At 43.6% G+C, this 12,948-nt stretch overlaps 1 protein-coding gene across 1 annotated transcript in view; it reads left to right on the forward strand.

Annotated features, from left to right (window-relative positions):
- INPP5A (inositol polyphosphate-5-phosphatase A) overlaps positions 1 to 12,948 on the forward strand; it is a gene marked incomplete at both ends in the record, with an annotated part of 254,642 nt that overhangs the window by 54,277 nt on the left and 187,417 nt on the right. Inside the window, one exon of the mRNA XM_082001927.1 lies at positions 8,241 to 8,282. Coding sequence (XP_081858053.1) covers positions 8,241 to 8,282 — 42 coding nt within the window. The remainder of the gene's footprint in view (positions 1 to 8,240; positions 8,283 to 12,948) is intronic.

Raw genomic sequence — 12,948 nt, forward strand, 5'->3', positions numbered from 1 at the left:
CATGACTCCACAGGAAGCCGTAACTGCTTCGGTTTCTTTTTGTATTCCCACCATGTATTGTGTCTTAATTTAGACCCACTCCCAGGAAGGGAGATCAACAGAGAAGAAGGTAAACAAAATAGGGATTTACTGCATTTTTAATGGATGGTCAGCTATCAGCAGTGCAGGTCAGGTTGAAAAGGATAGAGGGAGATGGCTGTTTCCAGTGGCCCTTTGAGAGGCCACTGTGCCAAGGGACCTCAGTCCTTAAATACCAGCCCAGGACTGTAGTGGGGCAGCATGGCTGGGTCCCGTGGGGCATCAGTCCAGGACAGCCTGTTCAGTAGTCTGCCCCGGTAATGTACCGCTGTCCTTGAATTCTGCCACCCTCCCCTATGAGGGGGAGAGGGCTTCACCTGCAGAGACTTAAGCCCTTCTTCAGGCACAAGGCCACCAGAAGGCACAGACAGTCTTTGCTTCTCGGTGTCAGCCCTCTGCGTTGTGCCGGTCTCCTTCGGCACTGCAGAGCAATCCAGCATCCCATGTAATAGGAAGGGTGGGCAACAGTCCCTTCTCTTCCTCACTCCTGGCCCCTAACGTGCTGCTTTACCCCCAGCACTACCTTCTACCTTAGTTTCTTCATTTCTCTTAATTCAGCATCCAATAAACCAATGCTTTTCTCAGCCCAGGAGTAAAACTGCCCTAAGCTTTACAATGAAGGACTTGTGTGTCCAAAACCCCATTTTTTCCAACTTACAAAGTAAATTACATTATTTCTCCCATGCATTTGTTTCTTGAACTTAAGTGACTGTCTCTGTGAGGTATATCGGCAGCAGGATGGGGCTCTCTTCTTTTTCTGCTGCTACTTGGGAAAGCTGTGAGCTTTCAGAAATGCTGAAGTAAGTGACACTGCATTTGCATTTGGAAGTTGTCTGTGCAAATGTATGTAATAAAAACAGTGTTTAAGTAAAAGTTCAGATCTGGAAGAATCTGCACGTCTCCTTAGAAGTTTTCTTTAGATTCAGGAGTAATTCTTGTTTTCCTGTTTGATCCTGGTTGGTTTGTGTATATTGACTTTGAAATCTGGTAAACCAGTAATGTGAACCTAATGTGCAGAGTATTATCTTTCTGTTTGTCAACTCTGGATGTGAAGTTGGGACAAAAGGCCACAATGATAGTACCCGTCTGCTGTGGGTTTTCTTTGGCATTGTCTGTATAGTCTGGTATTTAGAGCATAGCAATGAGTGTTCTTATGAGTCTATTTGAAGGTAAAAAAAAGATTTAAATCAAATAGGTCTTTGAATATAAATGTCAAGAAGCTGCAAGTAAACTTTTAAAGATACTATAGGAGATCAGAAATCTTGGTCTAAAATCTTAATCTAAACAATCCAGTGAAATAGCTGTAATGGTCATGTTGATGGACCTGAAACCATTTTTTGAGTAAGCCTGGTAACTGGTCAAACAGAACTTGATTAAAGGTTTTGTTTTTCATTAATTAAGTAGAAAAACAAGTATAGAAAATGCAGGGGAAAATAGCTTCTATTTCACATTTTTCTCTGAATGGAGTATAGGTTGAAGGGAGGAGATTAAAAAGGCTCTGGGTATTACCTGGGACTACATCCTTAGAACGTATGACTTCAGTAGGGCCAGCGTGTAGCTGTGCAGTGCCAAGAAACCTTTCGAGCTCAGGGTTTTGTGGAATCCCTTAGTCCACATAGGGCTCTTAGGACTGTTTAAGTTGGGCATTTAGAAATTTCGGTTGCTTGTGCTTTCTGTTCAAGTTGGTATGCAAAGCCAGTTCTCCTTTGCATTTGTGTTGGAGCTCAGAGAGTTTTCACAAAATGAGTCAAAAATTTTTTCTTATCGCTTAAAAAATGAGCCTATTCTTAGCTAAAAATAAACTCCACAAAATAGAACCTGCTTGGTATAATTCATCTACTTTTTTTCATTTCCTTCTGAATGAAACTAAAAAGAAATTTTCCAGGCTGTTAATTTGGTTTCATTTAGTTCACTTTTTTCTTTTTGAATGAAAGGCTTCTTACTCTGTCTAAATATATTTTCTCTTTTTCCTTTTTTGAAAAGACTTCTTCCCTGTCTATTTTTTTGCAGCAGCCTTAAAGTTTTCTTTTGGCTGTTGGGTGTAATTTTGTAGGAAATGGAAACACTGGGGAGAAGAGAGACTACTTGTATGTTCATTTTGAAAAGCCGCTTGTTTTTGGGGTATTACCAACTCACGGTATCCATGTTTTCGCAAGCTTACTACTTTTTCTTATAAGCCTGACCAATACAGTAACCAGTGTGACATAAATAGACTTCAAATGGAAACTTGGCATGAAAAGAGATGGTTTTAGTTGGATTTGGAATTCCAGGAAAAGGTCAAAACAGCTTTTAATTGAAGGGAGCAGCGGTGCGCGTGTCCTGTTATTTTAACACGGATCCCAGGTGGCCCTGCAGTCTAGAAAGAAGTTGTGCTTGTTTCGGCGGGCGGGGTTTCTGTCTGTGGCTCTGACACAAAATGTGCGCCGTTAGTTAGAGGGAGCGGCGGGATGAGCGGGGTTGGTAGGCGCTGCCCGAGGCTCAACCGCAGCAGCACAGCCCGCAGAACGGCGAGCTGCCCGGGCTTTTGCACGTGTTCGAGGAGATCGCCTGCGCGCATCTGCCCGCGTCATGAGCGCCGCGTTTGACGCAGGCGAATGGTTCTAACGCCGCCGCGCTGAACGGGCTCGGCGCTCTCCGTGCACGGGGCAGAGGGGCCCGGGGCCCTGAGCGCGAGGGTGAGGGTGGAGGGCGCGAGAGGAGAGCGCTCGGCGCTGGGAGAGAGGCTCCTGAAAGGATGCTCAGGCCTTTTTCTTGCATCGTCCTTTGTCTTTCCTGGCGTTGCTCGAGCACGCTGCTCCGTGGCAGATCCCCTGGGGCGTGAGCTGAGGCTGCCCTGTGGGCAGGGGAGAAGGGCCCGGAGCAAACATGGCTGCTGCAGGACGGGAGGTGGGGGAGCCAGAGTCGAGGAGGCTGATAAAGCGGGGTTCGGATTAGTGAATGGGGAGAAATCTGTTCATCAGTGGGTGGGTATAGAAGGATTTATCACTGAAGAGGACAAGGAAAAGATTAATTTCGGTTACATTACAAAAAGAACGAGATAATTTAATGAAGGACAGAGCGTGGAGAGAAAGGATGGGAAGAGGGCCAAAGAGCCTGGAAGACATGAAATATCATGTGTCTATTTCTAGGTGGAAAAATAATAGGAAGATATATTATCTTTCCACTTGATTGTTATCTCCAGTCCTTCAAAACTTAAAATTTTCTCATTTATACGGAGGTGACCAGGGAGGAGTTTGAGGCAGAGGGCTAGGTGACAGAATTTTACCACGGAGTGGTAAAAACGGAAAGGATGCGGTTGTGCCATGGGAGGGGCTGTCGGAGGAGGGCACGGCGGTCAGGAGCGTGGCAGGGTCCTCCCCGCAGCCGGGTCCTGCGGAGGCCGGCGAGGCGGTGGTCAGCCCGAGCCACGGGCGGCCAGGGGTGAGTCACAGCAACCACAGGGGCTTACCAAAACCCCTGGCCCTGCCGACAGGGAGTCCTTGCCGGCAGCCCGGTGACCTCATTAGCACCTTATCTCCCGAAACTACCTGCCAAGGGACTTGACTGGCATCTTCCAGTGCTGTCTCTCCTGCTCAGGCTCATGTTTCTGTCATCACTTCTCCAAAGCTTCCTGTGTTCTGTGGGATCCCAGAAGGAATGCAGGCGTGAGAGCTCTATTCTGCACCTGTCCGTGTTCGTTCCTTGGGCTTTCGCCTCCTGCTGTCACCCGTTTCGGAAAACCTCAGTTGTGAACTGCGATGATCCGCCGGCCTCTCGCTTCGTACCTGCGATGGTGCGCTTAACAACCCCTGACGGAGTGAACTCGTTTCAAACTGTCCCCTTGGTGCGGGGCGTTCAGCTGCGGGCCCGAGCTTGGCTCCTTGTCGCCCTGCTGCCACCTCTGGGGCAGGACGGCGGGCAGGGCTCCTCGGTCCTGGTGGGGACGGGGCCTGACCCGCAGCCAGCCTGGGGCCCTCGGCATCCCGAGTCTCTCTGACGTCTCTCACCCCCAGGGCGTGCTCCTGGCTTTGCAACTTTGGTATTTTTGTGCTGCTCGGGTGAGGAGAAGGGAAGGAGGAAATCGGGAAGGTCCGACAGCTTTAGGTGACTTGGCTTAGTTCTGGAATTATTTCTGTAAATGCCTTCCCCCACCAAGACTTTGTTCTCTGTTGTTAATTAGTTTGAAGGGGTGTGCAGGGAAGCAAAGTTGTAAAATTAGGTGTACCTCTACTTAGTGACCTGAATTCATTTTTCCTCTTTCTATTTGAACGCTGGCCCATGCCAGCAAATTTAAAATATGGTGGGTGTCAGGAGGGGTTATTTTGGCAGGCTGTGGAGCTGTGCTGAATTTTGTTCACAAGGAGTCGGGTGCGGGTTCTCCAGGCCGTTGTCCTTTCTTCCTGAGCCGAAGTTCTCGATGCACCTGGTGAAAGTGCATGGCAGCTCCGTAGAGGATATCTGCCATCGATTTACAGGGCTGCCAGGTAGTGACTGTTAGGGTTAAAAATAAGATGAAAAGAAAGCCTTTTTTAAAAACAAACAAAAACCTGAACTCCAAAGCATTGTTCTTCCACATGAATGTATTTGCAGGCTGCTCCTGCTTTTTCACAAATACATGCGTTGGTAGATACCAAAATAGCTAAATGTGGTAACAGGAGTGCTATTAGCAGCTTTTATTTTAGGCGTCGCTTGTGGCTGACTTCTGCTTATATTCAAAACGCGTTTCTGGTCTACCTCCAACATGTGTTTGCTGTAGATTTGTTTCACTTAGGTTTGAGATCTTGAATTTTCTAGGGAGCTCTGAGTTTTCTATATGTATTTGTATCTCCTCCAGTGGGAGGTATGGATTGACACAGTGATGCTCTCTCCATTTATGATGTCTGTCATCCAAGGATCTCAAAGCTGTAATGAAGACGACAGGTAAATAGTATTGCCCATTTCATCCTAGGCTGGGTAGTGGAGGTGAAACAAGCAAGCACGTCACCACTTTCTGCTGTGACTCATGCCGTGGGGCCACCAGACACAGAAGGGCCCCATGATCCACGGTACACCTCTTAAGAGCTGTGGTGGCAGAGCTGCCACTAAGAGCTAGGGCTGTCTGGTTTTGCACTGCTGTAACCTCCGCATGCTGTTTCAACGCGAGTCCATGTTAGATGGTGTGTCTTGTTTTGACAAAACCATGTTTTGAGGGTGTCTCAGTGCTCTAAGTTCTAGCTATGTGCCCTTGAAGCTTGCTACAAGCAATGTCCCAGGGCATCAGAAGCACTAGGAGCGCAGGAAGCAAAATCCAGTAACCCCTGTCCCTTCTCAGGGGTGAAATCATTATTCTTTCTTGTAGCAGATTTTGCCTTTTGGGTGCCACACTGGGGAGGGGGAGCTGGGAGCTGCAGAAGAATTGGGTAACAGTGGAAGAATCGGGTAAGCCTTGGGTCACTGTGCACTGTGAGGAGCCACTATAGGTTGCTCATCTGGGATTGCTGTCACTGCTCGGGATTTAGTTTGGCAAATTTTAAAATATTTGATATGATTTATCAAAAACAACCTCGCCCAGCATACGGGAGGTAGGTGCAGAGCTGCTGGAGAGCACTGGAGCTGAATTGTCAGCTTCCCTCTGATGTGCTGGGTTGTTTTTGTGTTTAATCGTACAATGTTTTCATTTAGTCATCTAGCAAATGGGGGAATTTCTACCACTTGCAGTAGTATTTAAAAACAAAAGTAAGGTTGTGCTTTATTTTCTCCCCTGGAATTCCTCAAGTGTGAATAATTTGCTTTAAATATTCTTCATTGGCTGCAATTTTTTCTCCCTTAAAAAGCTGTAGCTGATATAAATGAATGTGAATAGCTGCACCATCCTTATTTACAGATTTGCACTTGGGTTTAACTGAAAATCTCAAAACATGCTAAATAAAAATGTTATGTTTGTGCTTAACCTAGAAGGACTATGTCTGAATCTAGGTGAGGCTCTCGGTGAAGAGTCCTGCACTCCAGAGTGCGTTTGCCTCAGATTCAGGTTTGCATTCTCCGGGATATTGTGTCATTTAGCTCCTGTCTATAAATACAGGCTCAAGTGGGGTTTGGTTTTCTTTAGCAGGTTTACAAAAACGACTGACATTTGTTACTTTTGGATTATTCTTAAAACTTAAGAGGTCCCCAGGACATCTTGCGCCTGGCATAAAGAGAAGTGAAGAGTGAGTGGGGTTTGTTTGCTTGTTAACATGAAAATTGCCTGTTACCTACTGAGTAAGGCCATGCTTTGTTTTGAAAATAAATACACAGCACTGCTGAAGCCACTGCCACTGCTTGTGGCCTCACGCAGGGCTTGCATATCTAGTTTTAATAACTACCAGAAAATTTAGATCAGAAGTTTCACAATCCCTAAGATCTTGCTTTCTTGGTAGTTTGAATCTGGCCTTTTGGTTTAGACATACACAAAGCATGTTCCCAGTTCATACCTGTTTTGTAGAGTGACTAAAAGAAATAATCGATAAATCCTGTGCTATTTTCTTAACTTCAGGTTAGAAGTCAGCTTGAAATCACAGGAGCTCCTGGTTTCCTTGTTTTCCTGTTGCTGCTTTTATAAAAGTAACGATCCTTACTTGCTGTTACTTAATGAGACAATGCACTAAGTTCAGAATGAGTAGAAAAGAGTAAAGTTGCTAAATCAGCAGTTAATGAGACAGCATTTTTAGAGGGGCTGTTTTATGGCCTGCGTGGCTGCCTTCAGTTTTTCTTTGTGCCTGCAGTTTCCTTACTCTGGTTTTGAGCTGTGCTGTTCGGCCGAGGGGAAGGGCATGGGTGGGAGACATGGTTATTTTGTTCTGTGTGTTTCTTAATTTAAGATGTCCGTGAGCTTGGGCCAAGATTCATCCCAGTTGGCTTCGGGCGCAGAACGAGGGGCCTCCGCTCTTGGTGCGCCCGGCCCCTGTCCCTGCGCCGGCAGCTCCCCCCCGCCCTGAGAGCAATATGTTCCCAGCAGTGAAAATTTCACCTTCTGAATAATGTTTGAATTCCAGAGTTGTCAAGAAGGGATCAACAAGAGGGAGGTGACAGATAGCAAGGGACAAACATGGCACTTTTTTCCCCCTCAGCTTTCAAAAAATTTTTGTAGAAGTGTAGACTTTATAGGCTTACAGAACTGGATGTCTTTTATAGACTTGTAGACAAAAAAATGGGGTTTTTTTTTGTGACTGCTTACAAATCTTTGTAGCCATCTATGGGCAAAGCTTCATGCAACAAGCAGTCAGTATAAATTAGTAAGTTTAAAGTTGTATTCAGCTATTTGCAAATAACACACTTGATGAGAAGAGAGAGCAGAGCAGACATTTCACGCCTGTGTATTTGTCTCCAGGCTGCTGGTGTCATAACCGGTACTAAAGGCAGGCATCTCTCTGGTTTTCAGTTCAGTATGTTCTGCTGCCTGCCACAGGTACTGTACATTCCTGGGAGAGAAAAGTCTGATTTGGGTTTTTTTCCCCCGCTCTGATGCAAAAATTATCCAGAAGTCTTGTTGTTGAAGACAAAACTCAACAAATGTTTCTCTTGAAGCTGTACATTTAATGTGTGAAAATTGGTTATCTGCCTCCATAATCGTATCTGGGGTGGGCTATGTTTCTGAAAAGGCAGAACTTGGTACTTGCCATATTTTTGCTGCTTCAGTTTTCATAACTTCTTAGCACTCCTGAAACCCTTCTCCCAGTTTGTCCTTGACAGGAGCTCTAATGTGCTCGAGCATCGTGCAGAAGCACGGTCGTCCCTCTGAGCCAATTTGTTAGAATTAAATCCATGCAACTTGAAGGTCAGATTGCAAGAGCTGGGTATCAGCAGGTCATGTAAAGTTTTTGATATCCAGCCAATGAATGTGTACTTTTAAAAGCATGTATTTCAATACGTATCAAGTCTGTTGATTTAATTGCTTGATAATCTTTTTATGTGTACAAATGCTGTGAAGTCATATGCAAAATGTACCGCCTTAGTGAAAATCTGAGAAGACGGGACTCGGAAACAAAAAGGAGAGGTCTGTCCATTGGCGCTTGCGGAGGAACATCCTCATGTTTGTACATTTTTTTTTTAATTGTGAAAAGACTCCCCACTTGAATGCACTGAGGACAGCAATAAGTATCAGGATATTATTATGAAAACACATTACTCTTATTCTTAATTAATTTTTGTATTTTGTTTTTCAGCCAGAAAATTTACAGAAGAATTGGCTTCGAGAGTTTTATCAGGTAAGGTAAAACTTATTTTCTCATGGAGTTCTATGCACATTTGCTTATTGGCTTAATTAACAATGTAAAGATCTTTTGCTTTTGAAGTTGAAGTCACTAACTATAGTCAAAGCCAATCCTAAATAGCATGTCTCTTTCTGCATTTCTAAGTAATGATTATAAAAGTTCAGCGTATAAATACAATTTGTTCTCATTGATGGTCCTCTGCCTAAAAAAAGGTTTGACATTTTATAAAAATTACTTTAGTTTGGCATGAAATGGTATTTTAAGTCTCCAGAGTAAGAAATATATTTAAGTAATTAAAACAAAAATTACAAAGACCAAAAAAAACCCCCACCAAAAAAATGTTGGGAAGTCCAGCTTACATTTATATTGAAATTTAACAATTTCTGGTGTTGGTTTGCAATAGATCAGTCCTGCTGTCTGCTCTTTCTTGAAAATTTTCTTACTTAGGCAATGTGAAAATACTGAAACTGAACCCATATTATAAAATGTGTTGTAAACTTTCGGTGTTGGGTTGGTCTTTTTTAAGCGTAAAAGCCACTCTAACACACTCTGTTGTTGCAGTAGAGACTTGTTTAACGTGCTGGGTTCATGCAGAAACGTGTAAATGAGCAGTAGGAAATGAGAGCTGTGGAACACAGGGGTGTCACCCCTGCGAGGTACTGAGTGCCATTTTACCCACAGCTTTTGTTGCATCTGCCAGGATTGATCGATTTGGAGATTCCTTTATTCATTTTTACATCTCCTAGCCAAAAATAGTTAAAGCCACAATATTCTGCTATTCAAGTTTTAAAGTGAAACTGTATACAGAAAAAATTATTAGCAATATTTTATCTTCTGCTTTTTGTAACTGAAAAAGTCCTGTAATTATTTATCCGGTCAGGTTACCGGTGCAGCCTATGACCTTTATTGCGATGCTGTAGAATACTGCAGTTAGCTTTTTCTGGCAAGTTTAATAGATTTGCAAAAATCCAAGATACAGTAACCAGTCTTACATTCCTCACTATCTGTTGACTTCACAAAAGCTTCATCTGTTATTTCTTTTTCGATCTTGATTGATTACTGCTATATGTACATGATGCTCACACTATGCAGGCTTTCTCAGCTAATTCTGATTTAAACCATCTCCACAACTTCAGGAAAGACTTTTCTTATGAAGAAAATACAAAGTACATTTGAATAGATAGAATTTTTTGGTTTTTTTAGATTGCTGCATATTTTTCAGCATCACATTACTTACTGTCTTTATCAAGGAGACTCCTTACATGTTTATGTGTTTACCACAGTGGGGTGAGCACTACAGTAAACACCTCCAAATAGTTTGTGGAAAACAGGATGAGGAGGGGAGAAGAATGAATCGCTAGCATCCTAGAGCAGAGACCACTAGCATGTAACCTGACGTGGTCTCTCTTCGGTCCGGTGAATATGGTGTATACAAAGGTTAACACAGGAAGAAAACAGTTCATTAACACTCCCATGTGGCCAGTGAGGTGCACGGTCCAGACCAGCAAAAGCGTAGCTAAAGTAGCCCTGAACCCATCCTCCAGCTGCAGTCCACCCTACCTCTCTGTGCCTCTGCCCTCCACATCTGCAATCTAAGAAAGCTGTATTTAAAAGAAAAAGAAAAACAAGGAAGGGAGGGGGGGTTAAAAATAAGGTTCCTAGTTCTGCTCGTTGCTGGTAATGGACAGGCCGTCCTCAGTGTGTTTTGAGGAACAGTGCTGTTCAGCAGCCTTCAGCCCTTCTTCCACTCTTCAGTGTGTGCAGCAGGATGACCGTTTACACGGTGCTCGCAAACGCAGTAGGAAGTGGAATACAACTTTATAAAAAGCTCCTTAGGGAATATGCTTGTACCAGAAGTAGCACAGCACAGTTCTGATATTAGGCTATGTAGCAACCTAGCAAATGTAGACCTTCACAATTTTTATTTTTATTTGAATTCTGCATGCTTTGTTGAAAACCTCTGCAAATTGAAATTCATCAGAAGTACTGGAAAAATGACTCTTATACTTCTTTGTAAACTCGAAACCCAGATAGACCGCAGACCACAATTTTTTTCCATTCTTCTGAGGAATTCAATTTGCATAAGTAGTTGTGTCAATACAGTTTGCGTAACTTCTGAGGATGAAGTCCTTTTGTAAGCAGTCAAAATAACCTCCACAAAAAAGGAAGCACAATTACCACTCTAAGTTTAAAATGTTTCTAGAAATTAAACCCATAATGGAAACGTGTCTTTGAATTGATGTGAAAGAAGATACAGATGAAGGAGCTTTTTGGGGGCTTGTTTTTAAGTTCCAGTAGATTAAAATACAGGATTTTAATTGCTGTGATAAGTAAATACAAGTTACTTCATTTATGTATCATCATTGGTTATATGCTTTATGCATTTCTGAAAATGTGGTAGCATATGGAGGACTAAAATAACGTTAAAATGTCACATGCTAAAATTTTTAAACTTCTGCCATTGATCTACAAATATGTTATTAACATGAAAAATATGGAAGATATAATGCTGTTAAACTAAACAGTTTGTCCAAGAAATACAAACAGGAAAAAAATATTTTAAATAAACTTTCAGGGATGTTTTTAATGACAGCTTGCAATGTAGCAGCCCATAAAGTAGCATGCTACTTGATTGCTTTTGTTGACAACTCGGTTGATACAGCTGAGAGATGTTTTGTCTGATCTGTTTTCTTTGGATTCATCGGTTTCCGGACTTGTAAAAGTGGAGCCAGCATTTTGGGTGACATCAGACTTGGTAGTTTAAAATTGATTTAGCTATCAAATACTAGGTAATTTTCTACCAGGTGACAATCAGTTGCTGCTTTTCCCCCAAGGAAAACTAAAACAAGATGAAGGAAGAGTTTAACTGAACTCACTTTCGGATATTTATAGGTACTGGCTTTTGGCATGCTCCCCAGAGGAGGCAGTGGTGGAGCCTTTCCCGCACGTGGCACGGGAACAGACAGCACCCTTGATGTGCTGCTGCCAGCAGGCTCCTAGCAGGAAAGAGTGGCCTGGACCTCAGAAACTTCCTTGTTTCCCATCACTAAATTTATAGTGGAGCTTCTCCTCCTTGCTGCTCTGCTTTTTCCATTTGACCCGATGGGTGAATACATGGCATTCACTTAGGGCTTCACAACACTTTTCCTTATGATAGAAGCCGCAGGTATTATATTCTCATTACATGTAGAAAAATACAAAGGCTTAAAACCAGCCACCTTTTGCAAAAAAAATAGTAGTAGAAAGTCAGCATCTCTGTTAGTGCTCTAGTAGATGCTTTAGGAACAAGAAGAGGCTTCTGAAAGATCCATCCACCTGTCTGTGAATGCTTAACAAACTGTTGGAAGTACATAATTTGATTTAAACACAGTATTGTAAAAAACATTCAGCAAATGATTGAGGAGTGCTATGTTCCTTTCTTCTGTGGACTGCAATGTTAACTTTAAAGTTCGCGTATTTTAAATGAGCCTACAAAACAGAGAGAAACAAAATGTCAGCTCTCCTCCCATGCCCCTCCTTTTCTCCTCATGCCTCACCCCCCTCCCAAAGGTAGCGTGTGAAGAATACGTGTGCTCATATGATGGCAACTTAAAGGAGGGATTTAACCTGCCTGAGCCTTCTGCCTCTGGTGTGGTATAGGTTAAGGTGGTGATTATTTGATGGTGTAGATTTTTTTCTGAGCATCTATCACCAAGTAGTGATACTCTTCAGAAGGAGCAGAGTGTCTGAATTTGTGATTTGTGTGCACTGGCTTTGGAATTCCTTCAATTTGTGTTTTCAGCTTTCCTCTGTGAAGCCAGAAAAGTACCTGTCCTATAGGAAAGTGAAGAAGTTTGTTTAATTCATCTCCAGGAGCTAAGAGGCAGGAACTTGCTGTCTTCAAGTATGGCAATTTGATTTTTTTTTTTTCTTCTATAGTTGTCATCAAATGTTGTATCTCACAGCCTCTTGACTTGACCGAGCTAATTTTTAATTTGTAAACATGAATAAGGTGGCCAGGAGAATCTCTCCTAGATCTGCAGTGTTTTGAAAGTCAGCTCCCTCCAGACAGCTGCTGGTCGGGGGGGTCCATCCCGAGGCTGCTCCCAGCCCTCCTCGGCAGGATCAGGGCTCCACCTGTAGCACCCCTGCTGCTGCCGTCCCCTTCCGAACCTGTGCGCGGGGCCTGGGGTCCGGGAAGGGGCAGGCGGGCGGATGGGGCTGTCCTGCCGCGGCGCAGTCGGGGGCCAGTGGGATCGCGGGAAGCCGAACCCAGAGCTGGCAGCTCAGCTCGTTTGTGGCTTAACTGAGGACTGCAAAGCCTTGAAAGTTGAGGGACTGCCTGTGTGCTGGAAAACCCCACCATTTTTGGTGAAGAATGGGAAAGTGTTTGTAATGAGGCTGACAGAGTCCACATGGTGATTTTTCTGCAGCTCTGTCCGACTCCTGGAGTAGAGAGGGTAGAGACTGTGCTTTGCTTTTTTACTTTGAGAGGAGAAGGAGCACTCAATGAGCTGGCTACCATCTGAGAAGTCACTTTTTCACTAGTTAAGCTTGGACTTGGAGTGGGCAGTGAGCGGTTATGCTTACTCGCTGTCTGAAACATGCTTTGATTTGGGGGTGATGACTAGGTTAGATCTTCCAATAACAGATTAAATTATTTCTTCATTTCTTCGTTGTT

The sequence above is a fragment of the Phaethon aethereus genome (assembly GCF_964289735.1).
Source record: "Phaethon aethereus genome assembly, chromosome: 7".
In the NCBI taxonomy this organism is placed as follows: Eukaryota; Metazoa; Chordata; class Aves; order Phaethontiformes; family Phaethontidae; genus Phaethon; species Phaethon aethereus.